Source organism: Lytechinus pictus, chromosome 4 (assembly GCF_037042905.1).
Source record: "Lytechinus pictus isolate F3 Inbred chromosome 4, Lp3.0, whole genome shotgun sequence".
NCBI classification, from domain to species: domain Eukaryota; kingdom Metazoa; phylum Echinodermata; class Echinoidea; order Temnopleuroida; family Toxopneustidae; genus Lytechinus; species Lytechinus pictus.
Window position 1 is genome coordinate 13,676,042 of NC_087248.1, and position 25,675 is coordinate 13,701,716.

General features: G+C 36.8%; 2 protein-coding genes across 2 annotated transcripts; one reads left to right on the forward strand and one right to left on the reverse strand.

Annotated features, from left to right (window-relative positions):
* Positions 1-1,697: 1,697 nt before the first annotated feature.
* LOC129258977 (arginine-binding periplasmic protein-like) lies at positions 1,698-24,256 on the forward strand. The gene is made up of 8 exons (XM_054897238.2): positions 1,698-2,120; positions 2,951-3,032; positions 3,305-3,357; positions 12,800-12,928; positions 18,732-18,931; positions 21,627-21,710; positions 22,594-22,807; positions 23,345-24,256. The coding sequence occupies exons 1-8, from the start codon at positions 1,898-1,900 to the stop codon at positions 23,383-23,385; spliced, it is 1,026 nt and encodes a 341-aa protein (XP_054753213.2). The 5' UTR covers positions 1,698-1,897; the 3' UTR covers positions 23,386-24,256.
* LOC135153877 (E3 ubiquitin-protein ligase TRIM71-like) lies at positions 5,651-9,958 on the reverse strand. The gene has a single exon (XM_064098437.1). The coding sequence runs from the start codon at positions 9,931-9,933 to the stop codon at positions 8,050-8,052; it is 1,884 nt and encodes a 627-aa protein (XP_063954507.1). The 5' UTR covers positions 9,934-9,958; the 3' UTR covers positions 5,651-8,049.
* Positions 24,257-25,675: the final 1,419 nt, after the last annotated feature.

Consider the following 25,675-nt stretch of genomic DNA (forward strand, 5'->3'; position numbering starts at 1 on the left):
AAAAAATGTTCTTTTATTTTAGTTAAATTCTAGAATTTTCCGTTATTTAGATAGAACGACCAGTTCCCCCCCCCCCCTTATACAAATTTATCGCATACACATTGACTGATAAGTAGCAGAATAACTTTGTAAAAAAGTAATAAATTTTCAGTAGTTATCGAGACTCTGCTCCATGCACTTATTTTTATTTTATGGATAATCTTGTTAAAACTGAGCCGTTTTATACTTGTACATATAGAGGTGGTTAAATGTACACTCTTCAAAAACGTGGAAGCACGGAAGGTATCCTTGTTTACAAAATATTTAATTTTAAAAATATGCATTTGTGGTTAATGAGGTTTTTTTCAGGATTCTGACTTCTCAGTAGAGGGTAAACAACAAATTTGAAGTTAGAATTCATTCATAACCAAATTTCGCTGTCAAGTACATCTACATGAAACAGAATATGACAAGAACATTTGATAATTGGAACTAACATGATAGCAAACTGCTTATCGAGGTTAGCTCCGTTTAATGCCATTTACAGTTTGAACAATAATTCAACTTAATCAAAATATTTTTACATCAAATTAGGATCAATTATACTTATAACTGAATCAGATAATTGCAGTCATCTTTAACGAACGTGATGTTAACACTATATACAGAGAAAAGATCTTAATTATTCTCAAAATCTTTATAAAGAAATTATTTGTTTAGGCAGTATATTATATTATCTTATTTTTCATATTCTTGTAGCAGCATTCTTTTAAACAATTTGCTGAATATTTTTTCAACTGTGGATGTTTCTCAAATCACTTTGCAAATTATTCTATACAGTAGGGTTAGAAAATGAAATTGATTGAAGATGTATAATCCATACATCAACACAAAGTACATGAGGTAGGGAGCGTTTTGGTGTATTGCTTTTATAGAAGAACGAGTTACATGGGGAAAAAAAGCCTTGTCATGTCCAATGTCAAAACATAAAATACGTTTTGTCTGTAATTCATTATAGGGCTGTATTACTCTTATGATCGAGTTTGAATACATTCACCATGTTCAGTAATAATCCAACATCCTATCTTTCGTAAAAGTGTATTGATACATTTATTTATTCATTTGTTTATTTATTTAGTTTTATTTCAGCGGGGTAGCTTCATCACTGCTCGAAATACCGTTTTAGATGGGGGCCCTGCATAACAGCAAACACAGAATTACTAACATTTATATACAAAATAAACAAAAGAAAGTAAGAGTAAAATAAACAAGGTCAATTGCAATCACTGCTAGTCAGACTAAAAGAAGAACTCTGAACTGTCTTGGTTTCGAATTCCTCATTGTATCCAAGATTAACAACATGAGAACAAAGTCCACAAGACATTAAAACAAAACAAAACAAGAATCACATACCGCTCAGATTTCACGGAAACCAAGAACACGGGGGCTGCTGAAGAAAAAGAATATTGTGTGGGGCGGGGGGCAACCTCAAGTGGAGCAACATGTTTAAGAGGAGGAGTGGTTGATGTTTATACTTATCTCGAAACCTAACACGAATTATCAGTTTTAATATAAAGAGTTCCATACAAATAATAAAGTTTAAGATAAATGACCGGATGGGGACTAATCGAATAAAAGGTGTGAAAAAACACTAGCTGCTTAAACCAAAACAAAAAAGAAAGAAAACAACGTCTAGCGATCGAAACAAATTGAACAATAAAATGGACGAGAAGAAAGTTGTACAAAGGTCGGGTTTAACATCCTCTGTAATTAATAGCACTCCCTGGCACCATCCGTATCCAGGTCGGAAGGGCATCCTAGGGTAAAATATAGTTTCCATTGTTAAGTTCATCTTCATGGTTATGTTTCGATCGTCACATCACTCTGCACGTTGAAGTCAGTCCGTTGATAACCAAACATGTCTACCACAGCTCTCTCGGATCTACCCCGTCACCGGCTTGAAAGCGACGATGACCTCAACAGGAGGAGGTCGTATCCCGATCAGGGTTGCCAGCGAGCAAAGGATATCATCGTCGTTGTGGTGGTGGTGGTCGCCGTCGGGGCGTTGGTTTTAGCCCTGGTAAGCCTCGCCAAACCAGGACATCTGGAGGTAGAATATGAACAGGAGTTTAACGGACAGAGTACGTCATGAACTTTCTAATATTTGGTACTTAGTTTTGTTCATCATTGTTTGTACCAATGATGATTATCACCATAAAAGATGTGTTTCAAACCAAACATGTGTGTGTGCGTGCGTGTGTGTGTGTGCACGCGCGTGTGCTTGAGAGGATGGGCTGGCAGGGTGGTTGTAAGGGTGTGTGTGTGTGTGTGTGTGTGCCTGTGTGTAATAGATATACCCGGGGAATTATGAAAATATGGAGTCAAGTCGAAACAGAAATTAAGAAGACAATAAGTTTGATTTGTGAATTAAGTATTAATTGGAGTATGCGTAACTTTCACAAAGGTATGGGCCTACGTTTGATCCACTAATATTGGAGGGATAAATGTCGGTAAAGGTTAAAACAAAACTATTAAAACAAAAAACAAAGTCAAATTGACTAAATCAATAGTCAGTTGGGTGCAACTGATATGTCTAGTCACATATCTAGCGTATTTTCTAGTCAGAAATAGCTCTGTTCTAGTGAAATACGACAAGAAAATAGTTAAATATGACTAGAATAACAGTTTCATCCAGCTGACGCGATTAACTAGTAATTTTGACTGATTTTTATTCCAGCGATGAACCGTCAAGTCAAATTGCTAAGCCCTAATAACCATTATCATTGATGTTCGCATCCAAAAAAGGATCTCCATTAATCACCTGAATAGAGAATCCCGGGTATATAATGTCAACGTTAAGGATATGTTTACATGTAGGCCTATTGTAGGACATCATTATATACCCCTTGATAAATATTATGGTTCGATAGTAAGCTCAAGTCTTAGCTTTCTTGTTTTTTATTCCATGCAGGTTTCCCGGGTGGTTTTCCTTGGTCCAACGATAGAGTATGGACATTTGCCATCGGTCATTATGGTGTCAATCGAGAATACTTGTAAGGTTTTTTTTTTTTTTTTTACTTTGCATGCATGTATTATAAATAGCACAAATGATCATGTAATTAAGATATGTATATACATACATATATATAAAATATGGCAAAGTATGTTGTATGATCATCTGCACTAAACGAATGAAAACCACTCCGATAAATAGAAACATAGCACTTATTTGAATGAGATTTTACTTACTCAAATAGATAGCCCTTTTCAAAATTATGGTAACTGATTTGTAGTTTATTCCACAATAATTTGTATGCATTTACAGAGACGAATCATCAGGAACTATAAAGGGCTACAATGTCGACATCATCAATGCTGGTAATTATTATTCCAAAACTATTTTTACACATTTTTTTCATTTCAGTAGCGTAGGCCTATATGATAACTCAGGCGATATTGTTTTGAAATTATTTCCAAAGGGGAACTTCGCCCTTAAGAAAAGTTGGTTGTAAATATAGCACGAACATCATTAAAAAAAATGTTGGTGAAGGTTTGAGGAAAATCCATTAAAGATAAAAAAAATTATTAGAATTTCAAGTTTTAGACTTTTGATGTCATAAACGAGCAGCTGTCCCATATGTTCTACAAATAATTAATGTATATGCGTGCAATGGACAGAATACTTCATGAGGTGAAAGATAAGATTATCCATTCAACGAGGCATAGCCGAGTTAAATGGATCATTCATTTCACCTTTCACCGAATGAAGTATCACTTCCACGAACGAAAAAAATCTTTATTTGGTGTATATGACACCTAAAAATAAGATCCGTGTCATTTTAGATTTATGGATTTTGATGCAAAATATGCTCTTTTGCACAGTGTGAGCTCGGCCTCTTGATTATCGTCGTGTACATACCGCGGCGCTGCAAACAAGTGTTTTTACCATGGTTTTTACTTGTGGTGCCCCGGGGCTGGCCTGGGGTCTCGGTGCGCGCGTGTAATTAAATGGACAAAATCGTATGGATAAAAAATTGCACGGATGATGACGTCGTTGTAAAATGGGCTGAATGATCAACATCAATGACAAGGATATAAAACGCATGCATTTTTTAAAATGGTTTGTGATGACTTATTTTGCTTTCGTTTCAGGAACGGGTGTGAAATAATGTGTCTATTGATACTGTATAATGAAGATACAGTAAAAATCATTTTAAATTTTCTGAGAAAATGACATGTCATTGATTTTTTTACCATAAGATATGTAGGAAAGCTGCTTGCATATGACGTCATATATCAAATAATTAAAATCCTAATAACATATTATTCTTTGACGGATTTATCTCATACCTGCGGCAATATTTTGTATTATTTTTTTCTGTTGTTCTTACAACAAACTTTTTGTCAGGGTGAACTTCCCCTTAACATTAATACCTTGGTCACATTTGATCTATGGCGGCCGTAAGGCGAGTCGAAAACAGCCGTTTGATTAATTTTAATTCAAACCACCTATATGTAGTTGGTACACAAAATGTTAAAACGGCTGTTTTCGACTCGCCGTACGGCCGCCGTAGAACAAATGTGACCAAGGTATATGACTAACACAGAATAAGACTACAAAATCACAAGCTATTATAAAGGTACACAGTAAAAAGAATATACAACGCTGTTTACTATATGAACCTAACAGTAATTGTTTAAACAGTTTAAACAAGTGTTTGAATCTTAAACAACAAAGGTTAATTTTCAATATCTAATCTTCAACAAATTAAAAATGATTGATTAAACGGTTAAACAAATACTGTAAGGTTCATATAGTAAACAACGTTGTATAAAATCTTAAACAGCGTTTTTACTGTGTATTACATGGATTGTGTGAAGTATTTTACCAATATTTTCTTTCCCTCGGAACTGATTAAAAACAGGATGAGACCCTCAACTGATATGAAGGATGTTCAGTTTAGAATTTCAAACCAGGGCAGAAAAAGGAAGAGGAAACTAAACCCTAAAATATTTACAAATAAAAGGGAGTATGTCACCTCAATTATCATTTTGGAACCGTTCCAACATTTTATTTGATTATAAGCTAAAACACTTTTGTCTTTGATTGACGCCCCCCCCCCCCCTTATATGACAATGGCCAGTTACTTGCGTGTATGACAGTGGAGTAGGTTCACGAAATAACATTTTGAAAATTATTTCAGGGCACATGTGATGAATACAATTTAAACAGATATCAATATGTCATTGTGACCATGTTCATTGTCATACCATGGATCCTACTATGGTCATACTGTTCAACTCGAATCTACGCGGTCTCCTGCGTTCATTAATTGATATATATATATATATATATATATATATATATATATATATATATATATATATACATATATATATGTATATATATATATATATATAGGCGTAAATAAATCAAGCATTATGTATATATATACATGTGTATATATATATATATATATATATATATAATTATTTTTTTTGGTTAAAAGGGAACTTTATGCTCACATCGTTATTTTGGATTTATTTTGTATTGTGACTATATTGTTTATATCATGGATTGTGTAAATTGTGTATGTAAGCAAATTTGATATTATTTATTGTATTATCTTGAACGCAGTAATAAAAACAAACAAAACTGACATTTCAATTTTAAATCCAATCTATAAATTTTGATATTATTTTTCCTTGCCTCGCCTACTAAAACCAGGCTCATACTCTAATTGAATATAACCTATTAGAATTATTGACAAGAACCAACCAACAGTGTAACCGCATTATATACAATTTATTTGAAACATTAAGAAGCTGGAATGATATCTTTAAAACAACCTATTTTCAGAATGTGCATGACAAACGTATCATACCAACAATTTAGGTTTAATTATGCCATTGTGCACAAAATGTACCATATACATTAAGATCAATCCCGATTTTTAAAGTATTTATTCTAATCATCATACATTCGTATTGCAATTTCCATCGCCCGCAGAGAAAAAAAATACTGAATTATCCCAAATCATATTTAGATAAACATCAAACAACCTACGGCAAAATGCATTCCATTTACTGAATCAAACAGACAAAACATATAAAAGAGAAATGCGACATACCGGGAGCCGTGGGTAACGATTGCGGGAATTTTCCAATGACATACGAATACATAACTTATTTCTCTTTTATGTGAGTTGTATGGATGGCTGGTTGAATCATTCATAATATTTTTTATCCCGTACTTCCTCCTTTATAAAGCAATTATTCATTTAAATGAAAACTAACTCAGATCATGGACCTACTAGTAGGTCCATGCACAGATGCATTAATGAAGGCTGAGAATGAGGAAACATAAACATATAGTAACTGTATTTATTTATTTATTTCATTCTCGTTAAAATATTCCCACAAGTATTAAAAAAATGTATATATACACTGTATGTAAAAATCTCGAAATGTGTACAATAATACATAAAGAATGTTCATTTACAGTAGATTAATAATTGAAAAGGATGATAACCTTTGGAAAAAATCTTATATGGCTTTGCAAAATAAAGGTTCTAGAGAAATATATATACTTCATGTTGATATATTTTACATCAGAAAGTTACGGGGATAAAAAAGAAGCAACGAGCAAAGAGACAAAGAAACACTGTACAAGATACAAAGAAGAAAACGGTTGGGTTAATTATCATTTATACTTTGAAAACAAATTAAGTGTTGGTCATTTTTAAAAGCTGAATAGGATTATATTAAACGCATAGTTGGTATTTTGTTCCAAATTATTGGTAGGGTATTTCCTACAGATTACAAGTATTACTTAGGGGCCGTGCAAACGGGGGGGGGGGGGTGGGCTCGGGCTGGGTGTGCTTCAGCCCCCCCCTCTATTTTTTTTCCAAAATCGTGTACAAAAACGTAAAAATTACCATCTGATTTTTCTTTGCATGGTAAGCCCCCCCCCCCCACTTTGGCTTAGCCTCCTACTTTCAAACCCGTTCTGTGGCACCTGTTATATGAATGAATTATGAATATATGAATAAAAAAACTTGCCCTATACTCCTATAGGCCTACCCATTTGAATAAATAATCAATATATTTCAGATATGACTGAAGTCAAATTGTATTAACATTGATTAATAATGAAATTAATCGCATGTGATATTATGCCAAATATTCCCATGCTATCTTTGAATTAAGAACAATAGGGCTAAATGTACTAAATAAATGTACTAAATATCATATGTTGGAATTTACAATAACTCTAGTGCCATTACACTGAAGGAATATTTTAATTATGTATACACAGTCAAGTAGCAGATAGCGGTAAACGGATCAACTATTATACATGTAGTTTATATAGACTATACTTATGTCTGTAGAAATTACAATACACTACACGCGTCTGGATTGCTAGTTATTTATTGGAATTTCCAAAGGTAATCAATAGCGTGAATATAGGTTATACTGAATGTGAATTTTGAATTACTTAATCCTGTAATACTCAGGTGAAATATAAGGACATTGCTTCTGCAAATCAACGAGGTTACCAATCGATATCAATCTAACCATAAGTAGGAATTCTATGGTAATCTACACTATCCTTAATAATTTTAAGGAAAAAATGAAGGAGGCCACCAAAACCTGGTGACAGAAACTCTCATGAGAGTGTGAATAACAATGGTTATCACCGAAGTAATGTATCCAATGGGACAATATTCATGTTTTTGAGATCCAAAGCCGGCTTTGGATCAGGACAACACTTGAAAGATTATCTACTGAGTCAAAAAGTCAGCAAGCTGATTTGTTTTCCACAAGAGACTGAGAGACAAGGTCTTGGTGCTCAACTGATATCCTGGTCACCATTTCATAAAGCTTGTCATAATTGTCAATTTATCATTCCCTGACAATTAACAGACTAACCAAAGACAAGGATATCATGGAAATTTTGTACGAAAGTTTGGTGTTGAGGTAAAGAGACCAAATTGGGTTAACAAGATATCAAATCCGTATAAAAATGCAGGAAATATGTTGCCACTGTATCTTAAGGTTATGTCAGGATTAGAATGAGAGATCTGGACCCAGATCGGGCATGTCCGGTATGTCCCTTATTCTTTCAAGATGAGGAAGTTGCCCAAATGGAGCAACTGCACCAGAATATAATAGTTGCTGTTCATTAACAGATGATTGGGATGCATCATTTACAGTAGGTGATCCCGGAGCATGAGGAGCAGGAGAACAACTGGGGAAAGAGACAGGTTCGAGAGGAATCTGAAAAGGAGCAGTGGAATATTCAACAGGGGCTGTTGATTGTCGATGATGCAAGTCATCTGCAATGGTTTGTGGAGAGGTGAAGCTAGATCCATTAAACCGTCTGGTAGCTTCTGGGGTTGGGTTATCAACTGATTGTGATGTTGCTTCAGGTCCGCTCAAAATCGTTGAAATGGAGCGAACTCTTCGCGCCTGTAACGGTCGCCCCATCGGTCTTGTGCCAATGCCCACTGGTCCTTGGTAGATAGTAGCTACCTCAGGCTCGCTTTGCCGTTCTTGAGCAGGACGTGAAACACCAAACGGATGCTGGATGTTCAAACTCTGGGTGTTCCCAACAGAGTAAGGTAACCGATGCAGGAAAAATCCTCGCGCTGCTTCCTCCCGAGCTTGGTGGCCCTGATCATTAGCTGATCTAGTTAATGGCGTCCTTCTCCCTGGAGCAGATTGCTCCATGTTTTCCACAGCGCCTCGTGTAGGCTCGCGCAAAGCCATATGCGTTGGACGCATCTGTTGCACATCATCTTCAACTTTGGATAAGTCTCGATTCATTGCATTAATCTGTTCTGAAGTGATGATCTGCAAGGCCCCTTGTAGACATCCCAAAACCGTGACTAGGTCAGTTCCATGGGCATTCGGTTCCCTTCGAATATTATCAACAAGATGCAGCGCATCATCTGACTTTTTGTTCATCTTCTGTATCTCTTCACCTATGCCTCGGACTTTACTAATTTTACCATTAAAAAGCCTATCCCTTTGGTCCACTTCTTTCTGCATTTTCTGCTTTATTTGACTGATAAATGCTTGATGTTTCACAATCATTTGTTGAATGAATTCCTTCTTTCTGTTCTCTGTGGTCATGATAACTGCATTTGTTTTAGTCAGCATTTCTTTAATCAATCGCTGCCTGTGCTTCAGCTGGTCAGTAAGTATCTCAACAATACCCGACATCTCCGTGACAGCTTCACCTAACTGACTGACCTCCTTCTTGTGGGATATACAATTTCCAAATGTAGAGCAGAGCAAACAAACGGGGATCTTACAAACTCGGCAGAAATACTTCAGCAGCTCTCCCGCGTGTTGACGACACATCTTGAAAGTCGCATTTTCGTGCTCAGTTTTCCGAAGTTTCTCCTTCCCCACCATGAGATCGGCGACTTTCACCACGAAATGATCTTTCGTATCTGTTAGCCTTCTGTGTACTCTACTGCACTGCTCACAGAATAACTGACCACAGTTCTGGCAGTAGTCCGACGCTGGAACAGGGGCCGATTCCCCACTTGACGGGCATATCTCACAACAATATTCACTCTCCGCAAATTTTCTTTTTCGTTTCTCAAAAGCATCCAGTATTTCCCTAATCCGATTTGCACGAAAGTCTGCTTTTAAACCCGAAACTCCACTCTCTGGCAACTCAGTTACTGCACGACAGTATGAGCACTTGATGACCGGGTAATCAATTTCATCGGATTCAGAATCCGAGTCCATAAATTCGCGAGTTGACAATCTATGACTGCGTTTCAGGCAATCCTCACAAAAACTGTGCAAGCAATCTAGGACCCGAGGGTTATTCAGTCGTTCCTGGCATATAGCACACTGGATTTGATCCTCGAGTTCACTAATCATTTGGTTATTTTCCACAAAATATGATTTTTGGCCAGCAGACGTTGACGCCATGATTGCAATGAATACTCTTCTAGTATGCAAGGAAATGGAAGCATTGATCAGGAACTTGTCATGCATGTCATAACCATGATAACGTAGACGAACTTTGATACAGCTCTAGCCTAGAACTAGACGCTAGTAGTTATTTGTTCTATTCGTTCGGAAAACCCTACACTCACTCTTTTAAGTCATGATACTATTACTACCAGTCATGATAGTATACACACGAATATACCAGTCCTCTCTCTTTTCACCTTCTAATAAGAGAAGGTGAAAAGAGGGAGGTCTGGTATGGGGGGCATGATGTGTACGTTTGGCATTGGCTTTGAACATGTTTAAAGGAGAATAGAATATCGGGGGTATATCCCTTTTAATGTATAGAGTCGATACAGACCAGAAATTTAATTTCTCAAAGTCGATTCTCAAACTGGCCTTAATATACTATATTATTATAATGATGCTATCTGTCTTCATGAGACCAATACTTGTTCACAATGATAAGAATATAACATGAATGAGACGATTTGCACCTGGGGAGATAATGGGGAAATGTAAAAATATGTGTGTAACATGCGTGGAGAGTAGTCACATTTTACTTTGAAGCAACGTTGCCAATTTAGGATCGCCATAAAAAGTAAATGTTGACTTTTTATAACTTCCTCATTTCGGAACCGACTTTGATGGGGTTTTTTTTTGCTCTCTATATCCTTCATTTTCAATCAATTCATTTTCCTATAAGGGTTTTCTTTTCCTTTGACCGAATGGGTAAGGACGTACCGAACGAATGTGTGAGACCTCAATCTCCCATTATTTACTGGCACAATATTCTCTGCTTGGTTATACACATCATGATATCATACTATTCATTCTCCTAAGCCATCCGCCTTTGAATTTTGAAAAGGAAGCCATTTGAAGTGGTTTGTCTGTTTGGCTGGCAATTAATAACTTTGATTATATCCATGTTAACAATGTGTTCAAAGTACAATGAAAATGGGATTTGACACACATAGAGAATATAAAATATGTACATATTTATACACAGCGTGTATAAAATTAGAAAGAGAGAGGGGGTGAAGGAGGAGGGCAAAGGGGGTTGCAGGGACAGGAGTGCATGGGGGATGAGGGGGACTTGACACAGACGTGCAATTCATCGGGAGTATCATGGTGGGGGAAAATTCTAGCTGAAGACTGTATACATGACAAATTAACACCGATGGTGTAAAAATATTAGGGTAACAAATTTCTGCGTTTACAAAGCAGTGGGTAGTTTGATGATTTGCAGTAATGGAGAAGTGGCAAAAAAGCCCGCAAAAAACGTAAAAAGGGGAGGGGATGGAAACTTTTCGGCATGTTTGTTGGTGTATAAGCGTCAAAATCTGGAAGGGGGCATTTTTTACTGTAAACCCTGATGTCGGGTTTTAAAAAAAAATGCGATGTAAGAGCTTACCGCTGCCTGCAAATGTTTGCGCTTTTCCCGGGTGCTTTTTTTTTCTTGATTTTTCTCTGATTATTTTATTTTTAAACGATATCAAGACCCATGTTAAAACCATTTTGAACTAGATTATAGGTTTTTACTTGTCAAGCGCTTCATTTATCTATTTCAAAATTATGACCAGTTGCGATGTTACAAATTTGAAAGGGAAACGCATAAAGTACATTTCATTATGAAAACATGGTCGACAAGTGATTATGATCATGATCATGAACAAAATTTTTTTTTTTTTAAGTTTGTTGATGTACAGCTGGATACTCTTAACAAGGATCGGTCAAAGTAACCATGGTAACCAAATCTCTTGGTGAATATAATATGTGTCATACACTGCAAAAACTCTGGTGTTGATTTAACACCAGCCCGAAATCTATTATGTCCTCACCAGAGAAGTGTTAAACAACATCCGTTTTGGTTTGGGTCTAACACCAGATAGGTGTTTATACAACACCAATTAGTATTAAAACAGCATCGGTTTGATTCCAGACTGGTGTTGTTTCAATACTTCCCTGGTGTGGACATATAAAGATTCCGGGCTGGTGTTAAATCAGCACCCGAGTTTTTGCAGTGTACCGATAAAAATGATCAATATCAACCCAAACTCTGGTTAAATTTAAACAATAAATTGGTCAATTGTGACAGTGTTTGGCGTTCGAACACATACCAACACAGTGATTATTTTGAACAGGCCTTCAATCCTTTTTAAGAGTGTAGCGTGAGCGAGGGGGGTAATGGCGGCTTAACGGGCTGATGCCCTCTGACTTTTCTAGGGGCTACTCTCTAACTTGATACACTTTGCATGACCGAATGATTGGGGATGACGATAATAATAATGATAATACACTGCAAAAACGCCGGTGTCAATTTAACACCAGCCAGGTATCTATATACTGTATGTCCACACCAGAGAAGTATTGAAACAACACACGTTTGGCATCATACCGATGCTGTTTTAATACTAAATGGTGTTGTATAATCACCTATCTGATGTTAGACCAAAACCAAACTGGTGTTGTGTATCACTTCTCTGGTGTGGACATAATATGTTCCGGTGTTGGTGCTTAATCAACACCCAAGTGTTTGCCGTGTAATAGGCCTTATACTAATGATGATGATAATAATAATAATACTAATGATAACAAAAGTAATAATAATTATAATAATAATAATATAAAAATTGATAATAATAATAATGATGATAATAATTATTAATATTAATTATAAAAATAATAACAATAATAATAACAACAGCAACAGTGATGAAAATGATAAAAACTCTTATTTACCCGGGGTAGCCACCCTCAGCTGTAAGCTGTTTTCCCAGCGGACCCAGCATAACATAATATTTGCTTTTTAGCGTTCATCGATTTCCCTTATCTTTCATTACAGTTTGCAATATTGCCAACAAGAATTGCCAGTTGATATACGATGATTATGAACGATGTTGGTCTTCTACTGCTGGCAATAGGCCACGAGGAGGCGAGGGACTTCTAGGTCGTTGGTACGATGCATGTACAGGTGAATATTAATATTTTTTCAAGAAAATATACTTCATTTGTTAAATGCCAGCATATTTACAATACATAACCTAGGATACCTTTTGTGTAAGAAAACCGAAACAGCGTGTGCATATAAGAAATGAGCAATTTTGGAATACAAGAATCATACACAATTCACAAAAGGAATTTTAAAAAATGGCCAAATTGGTAGAGATAGTAATCTCAAAATTTGGAAAGCTTCCAGTAAATCTCAGATGATTGTGGTAAATAAAACTAATCAATATTTCACTTATTCAATATTTCATATTTGTTTCCTTTACACAAAGAATTTGTTTAAACTCTTAACTTTCGAACGCAGATATGCGCCTTTGATTGGTTAAAAGTCAAGTTGCAAATACATTTCTAGAAACGGTTTGGAAAAGCAAATTTCGAATTGCAACAATTATCAACTGACTTTGCCATTGGAATATTAGGTCCTGAATTTTTTTTTTTTTTTTTTTAAAGCGGTTTAATTCAACAAGGGTGTCTATAGCGGCTGAAAAGCCGAATTGCATTACCCTTTACAATCATTTACATAAAAAATACAATCAATATCAAACAAAGAACAACTGAATTTACACAAATTCTACATCTTAAATACACTTATATCACGATATAAATTAAATTAAATAATAAATTGATACTGATAGTACATGCATTTGTTGTAAAATGCTGTAAAAAAAAAAAAAATAAAAAAAAAAAAAAAAAAAAATCGTACAGATTAATTAAAAAATTCACATCTGAATGGCAAGACTCGTTTTTTTCTTTCCCGTAATAACCTGATTAAAAATGTTATAATAAAATAATATGGTTCATCATCTTAAGTTGTTTACTCAAAGCAAAGGACAGAGAGAATTACAATAGGAATTAGAAAGAGAGGGAAATTGAGCGAAAATCAAAGAGAGAGAAATGAAGGGAAAGATGGAGAGAGGAAGGAGAAAAGCAACGAGGTGAATTGAGATAGTAAAAAAAAAGACAGATTGTCATAAAGAGAGAGAGATTGCGATTGTACAACAGATGGATACGTTATTAATTGATTGCACTTCCTATATAAAATTTGAGAATTTACAAAACAACGTAACTCCAGTCATGTAAATGAACCTAATGTACAGCTACAGAGGCCTGTGAAATGGATCCTGTAACCAAGGGCAAGACAAAAGCACGTAAAACAGTCTTAACATATGAATTCTTAACAATGCGTCATATAGAAAAGTTAAAAAGAGGCATAGAAAGTAGAGATAGATAGATAGATAAAAGGCTAAGTAGAAGGGATAAAATGGAAGAGAAGGGTAAAGAAAGAAATGGAGCTAGGAAGAGAGAGAAAGGAAAGAAAGAAAGAAAGAAAGACAGGGAGCTTAAGAAGGAAAGAATGAAAGAGAGATAGAAAGAAAGAAAAAAAAAAGAAAGAAAGAGATGAGTAAATGGAGGAGAGGGAGAAACGAAAAAAAAAAACAGAGAGTAGAAAAAAAAAACATTAGTAATTATTAAAAGAATTAAGTTAATGAAAACTGGAAAAAGAGAGGGAAAGAAAAGAATGAAATAGGAAACCAAAAGAAAGAAAAAAAACCAAGAACAGACAGAAATGTAGACCGAATTAAGAGAGAAGATGGAAACTTATTAAGTGGATAAAAAAAAAAAGACTAAAGGAATGCAAACGTAAAAAGGATGAGAGAATTAGAAAGACGCATGCACTGCAAGCTGATTCACTACATGTGGTTGAAAATATATTAATTACAGTGAGCATTCAATAGTCGGATTAGATATGGCAAAGGACTATTTCTATGCCTAACAGTTTTACATTGCACTTCGGTGAATTTGTTATTGTTTCTGAGATTCTTAGAGTGTGATTCACCGCGTGTTTGGGGAAGCCAATGTCTGAACCTCGCGCTAGGACCCAAGAGTCTCTGCGCGAAGCTGAGACAGAGGCATTCACTGCGGTGACTCAGAGTGGGCAAACGGCACCGCTGGAGAGCATTCTCGTAGGAAGTGTACTGAAATCCTAGAATCATGCGACACGCGCGCTTCTGAATACGTTCAATTTGAACAACTTGGGTAGAAGTTAAGCCCGATATTCGAGCACCGGTCGAATGTAAGAAACATAGATTTTAACCAAATCGTCAATTGGCAGTCGAAACCTGATTAGATTTCGCAGCATGTGCAGTCTCACGTTTGCCTTCTTTACCATTTCATTTACATGTGAAGACCATTTAAGATCACTCTGTATATTAACCCCTAGTAACTTTATACAATCTGTTTGAGTAATTTCTTGACCCTCAATTAATAAAATGATTGGCAGAGGAGGGTTACGCATGAACGTTACTGTCATATTTGAACATTTCTTGGGATTCAGTTTCATATTATTATTGAGAGTCCATTGTTCTAACTCGGTCACACTTGATTGGATATTAGATGGAGCGGACGATTTTCTACTCTCCAACAATGTGAGGTCATCTACATACTTCCAGTAGGATGGGGGATTAGGACTGTTGCACGCATCGTTGATTATTGCAAGGAAAACAATGGGGCCAAGTCTTGTCCCTTGTGGAGCACCTGCATAAACTTCTAGCCAATCAGAGAAAGATGTGCGATACTTTACGCTCTGGTGCCTGTTGTGAAGAAAGTCCGCTATCCACGCGATAGCGCACGGGCGGACGTTCATTTGAAGCAACTTGGCAATGGCTATGTTGTGGTTAATCCTGTCGAACGCTTTGCTAAAATCAGTTGTAACAATCGTGGTAATCATTTTCGACTTTTCTGCGTTACTGTGGATCATCTGAAGTAAATCGATCAAGTAGTGCGAGGTTGAGATTCCCTTCGTGTTGCCGAATTGTGCAGGATCAATGAACTTCTCCATATCGGAAAGAGTCCATTTGGCTATGAATTTCTCAGCCACCTTGGCAAAATGATCTGTCAAGGAAATCGGTCTTAGATCATTCACAGATGGTTGAGATGTTTTCGGCAAAGGAACTACATGGGCTTTCTTCCAGCATTCTGGTACTAACGACTGGCTGAACGAAGCATTCAATATATCAGTGAGAGGGCAACTAAGCTCATAGGCGAATTCTTTGACAAGTCTAGCCGAGATGCCATCCGGCCCTGGAGCTTTTCTTTGATTAATAGCTTTTAACTCTCGATAAACTTCTCATGGCTGGATCAGTGGAAGTGGTCGATCAGCAGGTAAGTATGACGGCAGACTAGACGTGTCCAATCTCGGAATATCACTAGCGATGTTCACAAAGAACTTGTTGATGTTATTGGCAACTGCCTCGAAGTCCGTAGGGGAAATCCCTTCAATGTGAAGAAGTGGTGATGCATTCCGGCCTGACGTCATTGCCCTGATGTGTTTATACCAGGACGCTGGGTTGGAGCTCTTCAACTTCCTAACACGATTGTTGTAGAAGTCATATTTTGCATGTTTGATTTCACGGATAATGCGATTCCTCAAGCGACGCCATTCGCACATCTCTCCCGAAGCAAAAGCCGCCTGCCGTTGTTTAATCAATGACTTTATAGAAGGTGTTATCCAGGGTTTATCCTGGTTGTGTAGCTTGACAGTTTGTGTTGGGAAATATGTCTCAATCAAAGGATTTAGGATAGAGTAGAACGCATTGCATTTGTCATTCACATGTACAACAGATAGGACTGGTGACCAGTCACAGTTGAGGATCTCCATCCCAAATTCGCGAATGTCACTCTCTTTCATCGGCCTAGTGGTACGACTTTGGGTGATATTACCGTTTTTCCTGGTGATCACTCTCAAAGGGGACCATTTCACAACACAGTGATCACTCGCTCCTATGGGGGATGCTACAGTCGGCAACTGATAATAAGTGCTGATATTTGTGATAATTTTGTCAAGTGTCTGTAAGCCCCGTGTCGGTTCATTCACACACTGCACGAATCTAGGGTCTAGGATGAGAGATGAGATGTCGAGATCATTCATGTCCCCCATTACTATGAAACCCACATCGGGGTATCGTGAAGACATTGTATCAATCACTTGATGGATGTGATCAATAAGTTTGTCAGATGTATTACAACCAGGAGGGTAATAAAGGGCGGCAACAACGATGGAAGAAACTGCCCTGGGAAGCCTTTTGGGTTGAATTCGAATCCATATTATTTCTAAGTCATCAGGTACATCAACATCTCTTAGAACTTTCGGACAGAGGGACTCTTTCACATACAAGGCGACCCCTCCACCCCGTTGGTTATTTCTGGATCTAAGAAACAGGTCATAATTCGGAATGGTGACAGAATCATCAGGCATATTATTTTTGAACCATGTTTCAGTTACTCCGGCAAGGTCAACATCAGACTCAATGATCATTTCAAAGAATTCATCGAACTTGTTATTCAAAGAACGAGTGTTTGTAAGCAAACAGGAAGGGAAGTTGTAAGTACTTACGCCTGCTCTTCGTTTATTCACAGGTTTAATCCTTTTCAGATTCGCAAAATTGGGTCCAAAATGGGGCATATCATTATCCTTATCCAAGCGTTGGGTAATGATCGTTGGAATTCTCCTCACTATATGAGTTCCAGCACGGCGTCCGCGATGACGCCTACGAATTCCTAACTCATTTATCGTGTTCCACGTATCCTCAGACAACCGATCCTTTGCTTGTTTACGTAGAAGTCTCAAACATCCGGGTGAGTATTTCTTCGGTTGACTGGTCCTATTATCATCAATGGCGGGATATTCAAAATGTTCACGTGTAGAACCCGGAGATAGATGGGTTATCTGAACGTTCGAACCGCCGTCTTGGTAGGCCAAATCCATGTTGAGAATTAGTAAGCCTATGGCTGCTAGGAATGCCAGAACATATACGTAGAAGTTACCTTGAAAATGCATGTCGTCGTTATCAATATCAATCCAAAACAGTCACCAAATCCGCGACTAGAGTCGACTTCACACACATGATACAACCATTATGGTAAAACATAGATTAAAAAAGTAGAATTTTAGGACAAATAAATGAAGACCAAAGATAAAATTGTAGGCGTGTGCTTCAGCATAACAGCGCCCTCAATCCTATGAGTGATTCACCTTGTGAATAACTTATCCTTATTGGAATTAATGTTTATGTTTTACTTCACTTGGATACTAAACTTGGCTGATTCTGTTGAGGGGGAAATTTATACAGAAATGACGATAGATGAAATAACCATTTGGTCAGCATGTGATGACTTCTTATTTGGCAATAGCACTTTTTTGAAACAATAAAAAACCACCAACGAAATATTTCTACAGATGTACTGCAATGTTGACATTTTCTCTTCTTATGTTTGTTTGTTTGTGTTATCTTTCTCAACGTCTTCTGATACTGTAAATCAACTAAACAAGGCTGATATGTGGAAGCGCCGTGGTGTAGCGGTTCTGACTCTCGCCTTGTAATCAAAGGGTCGTGTGTTCGAATCCCACCATGGTCTAGCGTCCTTTGGCAAGGCGTCAATCCACACTTTGCCACTCTCACCCAGGTGCTAATTGGGTACCGGTAGGAAACAACCGTCATTGTGGTTGGTTTAGCAAGTTTGCGCCTAACAGGCTGCTTGAAATGCTATGAATCCAGTGACCGGGTAATAATAATCGTGAAGCACTTTGAACAGTCGTAGATTGATTATATTATTATACTATACTACTTATTATATACTATATCCGGTGGAAATTGTCTTTTGGGGGCTTATACAAATGTTATTTAAATTGGAAGACTATTCTTATACAGTTCACATCGTACGTGTATAGCTAATTATAAGGGTTTTTTTACTTTGTCGTCTCTTAACAGGTTGGGGAATCAACTATGACCGATCTAGGACTTTTGCATTCACCAAATCATACAGTAAAACGCCAGGCTTGGGGATATATGTAGCGAATGCAACAACAAACTTTGATTGGACGAACCTGAGCGGGCGCACTATCGGTTTCATGAACGGATTTTCGAGCGATGAGCACTGCTTGGCACGTTACGCTGACGATCTGATACAGGTAGGCTAATCTGAAGGTTTGGATTGTTTGGTCTTAGGACTATACTGGAGCTTCCCAATAAAAACGAGAACAGACAGCGATTCAGCGAACTGAGGCTTTCTTCGGTTCATATATCATTTAAATTGTTTCCAAATTATATTCTTTAACGTAATGACTGTGGAGTTCTGTAACAGTGTCATCAATTCACTATATGTCCGGTGGTTATTTAGGAAAATTTCTTGGTTAACCATCTAATTAGGTTTCTTCTTCTCACATAATTTTCCTCGGTTGTGGACAGAAAAATATTAACGATATTCAAGGAGCTTGCGATATTAAAAAAGTCCTCAACTTCCACCATCAACTTTTGTATGTGGGTGTGTGTATATTGGTTGAATAGGACGGTGTGCGTATTGGTTGGAGGTGGGGGTGGATGCATAAGGGTGGGATAAATACGAGTCTGGGATGGGGGCTATTGGTAAAGCTTATTATAAACACTCGCGTCGCGGGCGGGTTCGCAAATACTCGGGTTTGGGATTTTTGGCGATTTTTTTTACATTTCGGTGCGGTTTTTTTTCTAACGGTGTCTTCAATGGGACAAACATGCTGTGAAAATAAAATGAAATTGAAATTCGAGTTTCGTTTTAAGCCGGCAATTAAGTGCCTTAGATAAAATGTACTCGACTACTATAAAGGAACAATTTTGTTGGTCCCCAGGACTTATTTATAACCAGAGTGCACTTTCCCCCCCCCCTCCTACTTCTCTTTCTTCTCAGTCTTCTTTTTTTATTCCCATTATTGTGTCGTCTTATTCTTCTTTTTCTTCTTCTCCTTCTCCCTGTTCTTCTTCGACTTTTCAATTTTTACCTTTTCTTCTACTTCTCCATTTCTTCCCTTTCTCCTCCTTTTTCATCTCCCTTCCTTTTCTCTTTCTTCTCAGTCTTCCCACTTATTTTATCCTTCTCTTTCTCTTATTCTTCTACATCCTTCCCTCAATTTTCTCTTCTCAGTTCATTTTTATCCCCCTTATATCCTCCTCCATTTTCTTTTTTTTCTTCTTCAACTTCTCCTCCTCCTTCCTTCTTGCTTTTCTTCTTCAGCACTTTTTTCCTCCCCCATTTTTACGTTAGTGTAGAATAATTCACAAAGAAAGGGAGAAGCAATATAAATAATGAAAATGAAATTGTAGCACCTTACTATGCTTTATAAAGAATACCACAGACTTCAGGAGAAATTCTCCAAAGCAAAATAGAAAGTAGCCTTTTCTCCTTTTTCTTTTTTCTTCATTCCTTTTCTCCTTTCTGTCTCCATTCTTTCCTTCTTTCTTTCTTTCTTTCTTTTTTCTTTATTTCTTTCCCTTTTTCTCCCTCTCTCCCTTCCTTTTCTTTTTCCCCTCTCTCTTTTTTTAGGGGGAGCCCCCTCCCGCTTCCGACGCCTATGGCTCTAAGGTTTAATTTGGCGTGCAATGGCCTAATTTACGTGTAGGAATCATTTCACCAAATAAAATAGTGAATGCTTCCAGATCGTTTCGTGTTCCAGCAACAGTATTATGATCTTCGGCCTCAATCATGAATATTTAATATGTCATTGAAGCCCTCGCTGGCGCGCTCATGCATTGGATGATTTTCACCGACCAAAAAAACAAACAACAACAACAAAGACATAAGAGATTCAGTGAAATTCAAGTTAGGTGTCAAGAGGCTAAGAGTGTCTAGAGAGAAAAGCATTGCAAAAAAAAAGAAGAAAAAAAACACGACTTGCACAAGAATCTTTTTAAGGATACCGAAGACCTTAGAAGTTCGTGTGTTTGTGACCAATAACTTCATTTCAGTACCGGTACCAAACCGAGTGTGCGGAGAGAGAAGTACATGTTGGAGTAAATGGGAGATAACGATGTGGGATGTAAACAAAATCAACAGAAATCAGGTCAAATATGTGGAATGTGATTATGTTAAAACAGTAGTCGAGTACATTTTATATAATACACTTAATTGCCGGCTTAAAACGAAACTCGAATTTCAATTTCATTTTATTTTCCCAGCATGTTTGTCCCATTGAAGACACTGTTAGAAAAAAATCGCACCGAAATGTAAAATATCGCCAAAAATCCCAAACCCGAGTGATTACGAACCCGCCCGCGACGCGAGTGTTTATAATAAGCCATTGGGAAGATTTTGTGCGTGAGCGTGTGAGGGTGTGTTTTATTTGTGTGTGTGAGGGTGTGTTGAGGGAATGCCATGTATGAGTGCTTTACATATACATTTCAAGTTGCCATTATCTAGTGGTCGAAAGCGTCCTATAAAGGTCCTGGATTGATTACCGAAAAAGAACTTGTGTCTTTGAGGAAGGCATTTTCTCTAAGCATGAACATGTGATGCATTATTGGAATCAATGAGTGCGCGTGATTTATTTTCAAATAAACTGAATGCGTTTATTTTCGTGTACGGCATGCCACCAATTGACTAAGGCGTGACTCAGGGCTCGAAACTCTCACATGTCTAACCATGGACCTATTAGGTCCATGGTCTAACTCACTGATCAGCCTGTAAATATATCATGTTGTGGGATTACAGATATACACCGCAGTCCATTGATATTTTAGTCTTTTTTCTTTTCTTATTATCCAAATTAAATTCTCGTCAACCACTTTGCCCATACCTATAACAGGCATCGCATAACCTACAAAGCTGTGCATCCTTTTTGCTTTCTTCATCCATAGGGTTCCAAGCTGTCTGTATCAGCCAATCAGATAGTCTACTATCAGACGCTTGAAGATATGGTGGCAGCCGTTATCAATGGAGATGTTAGTATGCTAATGTCATATTCGCATATACGCTGTATCAGTCTTTGGATTTGAAAACGAGAATATCATAATCAAATGAATTTTTGTTGAATTTTATATAGACTTGTACTGTATGAAAAAAAATATCGGGAACATATTTTGTTGTAAGTGAAGATGGACACATCTCATCACATTTTCAATACCGAAAATTAAAAATTAAATTACCTATAAACAATCCGAATCGCTCATTCAAAAGCTTTGTTTGATTTTCGTTGCGTCGAAATTCAATTCATTCTCCTATTAATCAGTTTAACTAAACTTGTGAATTAGTTCTTCTAACGCGATCACAATGTACAAAGATATCCGATAACCAATCGTATAAGATCGCATGAATATTAGATTGCAAAAGACCACCCCCCCCCTCGGTCCCATAAAAAACTTCATGTTTGACAAGCTGTTTGATTTTGTTTATTTATTTATTTATTTACAGAATCATAAAAAAACATAGGCCATAATGTCAATTAGAAGTCTCTGGCAATGGGCTCATGCGATGCTTTTTTCAAGAGCATTTTATGTTATACCGTTGCATTGAGACTTAATCAACATATAGGCCTTTCTAGACTGTGTTTAATATAAATTATCACGATTATCGTTCATTCATTTATTTGTTTATTTATTTATATATTTAATTATTTAGTTATTCATTATTTATTTATTTATTTATTCATTCTTTTTCTACAACTTTTTCATTTACAATTATTTATTGATTCGATTATTTGTTAATCTATTCATTCCAAAGCCGACATTTTATGGTATGATTATGTTTTCATATTCTCGTACAAAATCACATTGAAAGCAGGAGAATCTTTATTCAAAATATCGATCCCTTGTTTCATCCCCCTAGGTGGACGCTGCCTTCTGCTATGGTGAACCTATACTGAGCCAGTTGAAGCTGGTAACCCAGTCAAGCTTCCCGAACCGCTGTGCCCTTGGAGGGTTTGGTATGATGACCCGCAAGGATAACACCGCTTTCGTGACATGGTGGAACGATGCTTTCGACAAACTTGTCAACACCCATCAGTACAGGATGATATGTCAGGATCTGAAGGAAGCACATGGTATGTATATCATCAATTTTTTGTAATAAGTGCACACATTGTTACAAAGAATACTTCTAACATTGCCATTAATCATTGTTAATTTTAATGTAGGATAAATGAGAACAGTTGGTGAGATGCCTCGGACATGGGTTTAGGTGCCGTGGCCGAGGATTGAACCATGGACCTGCCGGATTTATATTTCCACTTGAACGCCTGTTATTAAAAATCACTCCTAAAGACAATGTAGAATGATTACCTTTTGTCCAACTACTATTTTGTCAAGTTTGTGAACTTTAGTTTCTAAAAACAAGATATATACGTAACATAAAACGATCTCCACTTCTCCAGCCATGCACAATTGCAAAAAATTATGGGACAAGATATACCCTAAACTAAGAAACACAACCTTTTCCTAGCTGGGTCTATTTACTCTAGACACACCTTCACATGACAAAAATATAAAAGAAGAAAATCGTTGTCCTTTCGTTTATGAACAAAATCCATTATTGAAGTATATTTGATTAAAAATACTTCTTCTTTCTCCTCTCTCTATAGGCCACATGCCAGGTCAAAATCCAGACGAAATATGTCTGTAATCAAGGAAGAAATGGCGCGAAGATCCGGGCTGCTAGACAGACTGCAGACCAAGTTCACCCCCCAAAAAAAGTTTACTTGAATGTAAGGAATGAACATAGCACTACGACGGATCAGCAACATTATTCGAACCGTTTGAACAAAAATCAGCAATAAGCATAAGATTTGACGGAGTTAATGTGGAACGTCTTTTACTCAAATTTGTACGAAAGATCTATTCTCCGAATCAGGACGTTTTTAACCCATTTTATACTGCACACTTTAATAGGTTGATATACTTCTCAAAATCAAATACCTTCATCATTCAAAAGACCTAATCACCATTAGAGAACAAGGTAGTAGCAATTATTGAGGATTTCCTTCCTAAGTTAGAAAAGTTCCACCCCCCCATATTTTCCCTCTCCATGAAAAAGGCTAGGTCGGATGTGCACTCATATTAGTAATAATAAATAATAACTTTCCTGGCGTTCATCAACGATCTGTTCTTCGCCCACTTTTATTATGAACAACTTAAATTGCTCATCCTCTATTTCCATTTTTATCGGACTCGTTATTTATTATATATTGGAGTTGGGGTGTCTACACTAAAAAAAATTAAAAAGTACATTTCCAACTTTTTTCTAAATAATTATGGTGTTTTTATTATATCTAAAATGCATTTGCAGCCTTTATTAAATTTAGTTTATTCTTGCACTCGCAAAATCAATTATGGGCACATTATTACGCGGGCTATGTGTGCGGAAGTATATATAAAATAAAATGTTAGAAATGTTTAACATGTCGTTGAACATATTTATAATACTCATGTGTCTTCACCTTCATTGTGGCAAATAAGCGATCCTTGAAAATCAAATAAAAATACTCTTAAAACATGATCTCGTACGGCTTCTTTGAGTTTGAGTTGAGTTGAAATGCAATTTTGATGCCGTTAATCTTCTTCCCCCTTTACACACAGTTTACATTATCACAAATATGTCTTAATAAAAAAAATCTCTATTTCGTTTTACATAGAAAAACTAGTTGAATATATTGCTACTGGGTTCCCATTTATCGCACCTGTGTGGGGAGTGGCAAATGTAGATCGACGCGTTGTCAAGGACGCTGCGTTGGGACTCGAACCTGGGTACTCGTGGTTTATAGTCCGGAGACCTATCCACTCGTCCGCATTGCATCTCTGATTTTTTTTTCACTTGACGTTTCAATTAACTGATTTTCATGAAAAATTTGATTGTACAAAAAAAAATTGAATCGAGATCATTGCAGTAGTGTGCTATCTTATGCGTGATCTTAGATGGACCATTTTGATAATGCGCACTTACACCTCACAACACCCAAAGTAAGAATTAAAAAAAAGAATAACCATAAATTCTGCCCGTTAGGCATATAGATTTTAATACAGCATCCATCACACAGCTATACTTTGTTATAATACATCAGTGCTTCACGTTATTTTACTAAAAGGTACGCTATAAGTAAAAACAATAAAAATAAGTTTCAGACCTTTATTCAAAATTCACATTGCTTTCCTCATAACAAAATACCTTTTTTTTGTATTTCATTGGTCGACTATTTATGTCGTATCCCAAGCGGGTGACGAATGGCTAGTCATCTGGATGATATGAGTGTGGGAGCCATCAAAGTCGGAAAAGGGAATTCTGTAAGTTTGCCACTGATCGTGTTGATGGAAAAGGAAATGCGCGCTGTTGATTGGTTGAAAATCAAGTTGCGCATGATTTTTAGAGTTGCGATTGATTTCAACTCTGGACATGTAACGTGCTATTGTTTTTTACATTTTCTCACATGTTTAATATTAATAATAATGACAATACAGTGCGTATCAAAAAAATATTACACATTGAAAAAGCCCTTGGAATTAAATAATATACAACATGTGGGTAATGTTTTCACATATATTCTTGGGTTTGGGTCTCATCTATCCAATGAAAGTAAAAGTTTTGACAAAATGTTACACTTGATTGAGCACTGTCCATTTTCGTCAAGCTCGCAGAAATCTGTTTGTGCAGAAATGCTCGTTTTCACGCTGTGTCAATGGGAAAGGGCGAAATCAAACTTACCCTGCGAAACATTTCTCATATATTTCCCTTGCACTGTTAGTAAATTGAAATAAAAGGGATATATTCAAGCATTTTGTAACAATTTTTCCACCCAAATTGATTTTCAACACTTAGTAAGCACAACCTTTACCCTTTTTGTGCCAGCTGGATCTTATGGTGGCCCTGAAGGGACATCGCAAATATAGACCAAATCGCCAATTTTGTCGCGAATTATTCA

Excerpts from the sequence above, each read along its gene's own strand:
- LOC129258977 (XM_054897238.2), top strand. The coding sequence starts at position 1,898 with ATGTCTACCACAGCTCTCTCGGATCTACCCCGTCACCGGCTTGAAAGC. Across the intron at positions 12,929-18,731 it reads TTGGTACGATGCATGTACAG|GTTGGGGAATCAACTATGAC; the intron begins GTGAATATTAAT and ends GTCTCTTAACAG. Across the intron at positions 21,711-22,593 it reads CAGCCGTTATCAATGGAGAT|GTGGACGCTGCCTTCTGCTA; the intron begins GTTAGTATGCTA and ends TCATCCCCCTAG.
- LOC135153877 (XM_064098437.1), bottom strand. The coding sequence starts at position 9,933 with ATGGCGTCAACGTCTGCTGGCCAAAAATCATATTTTGTGGAAAATAAC.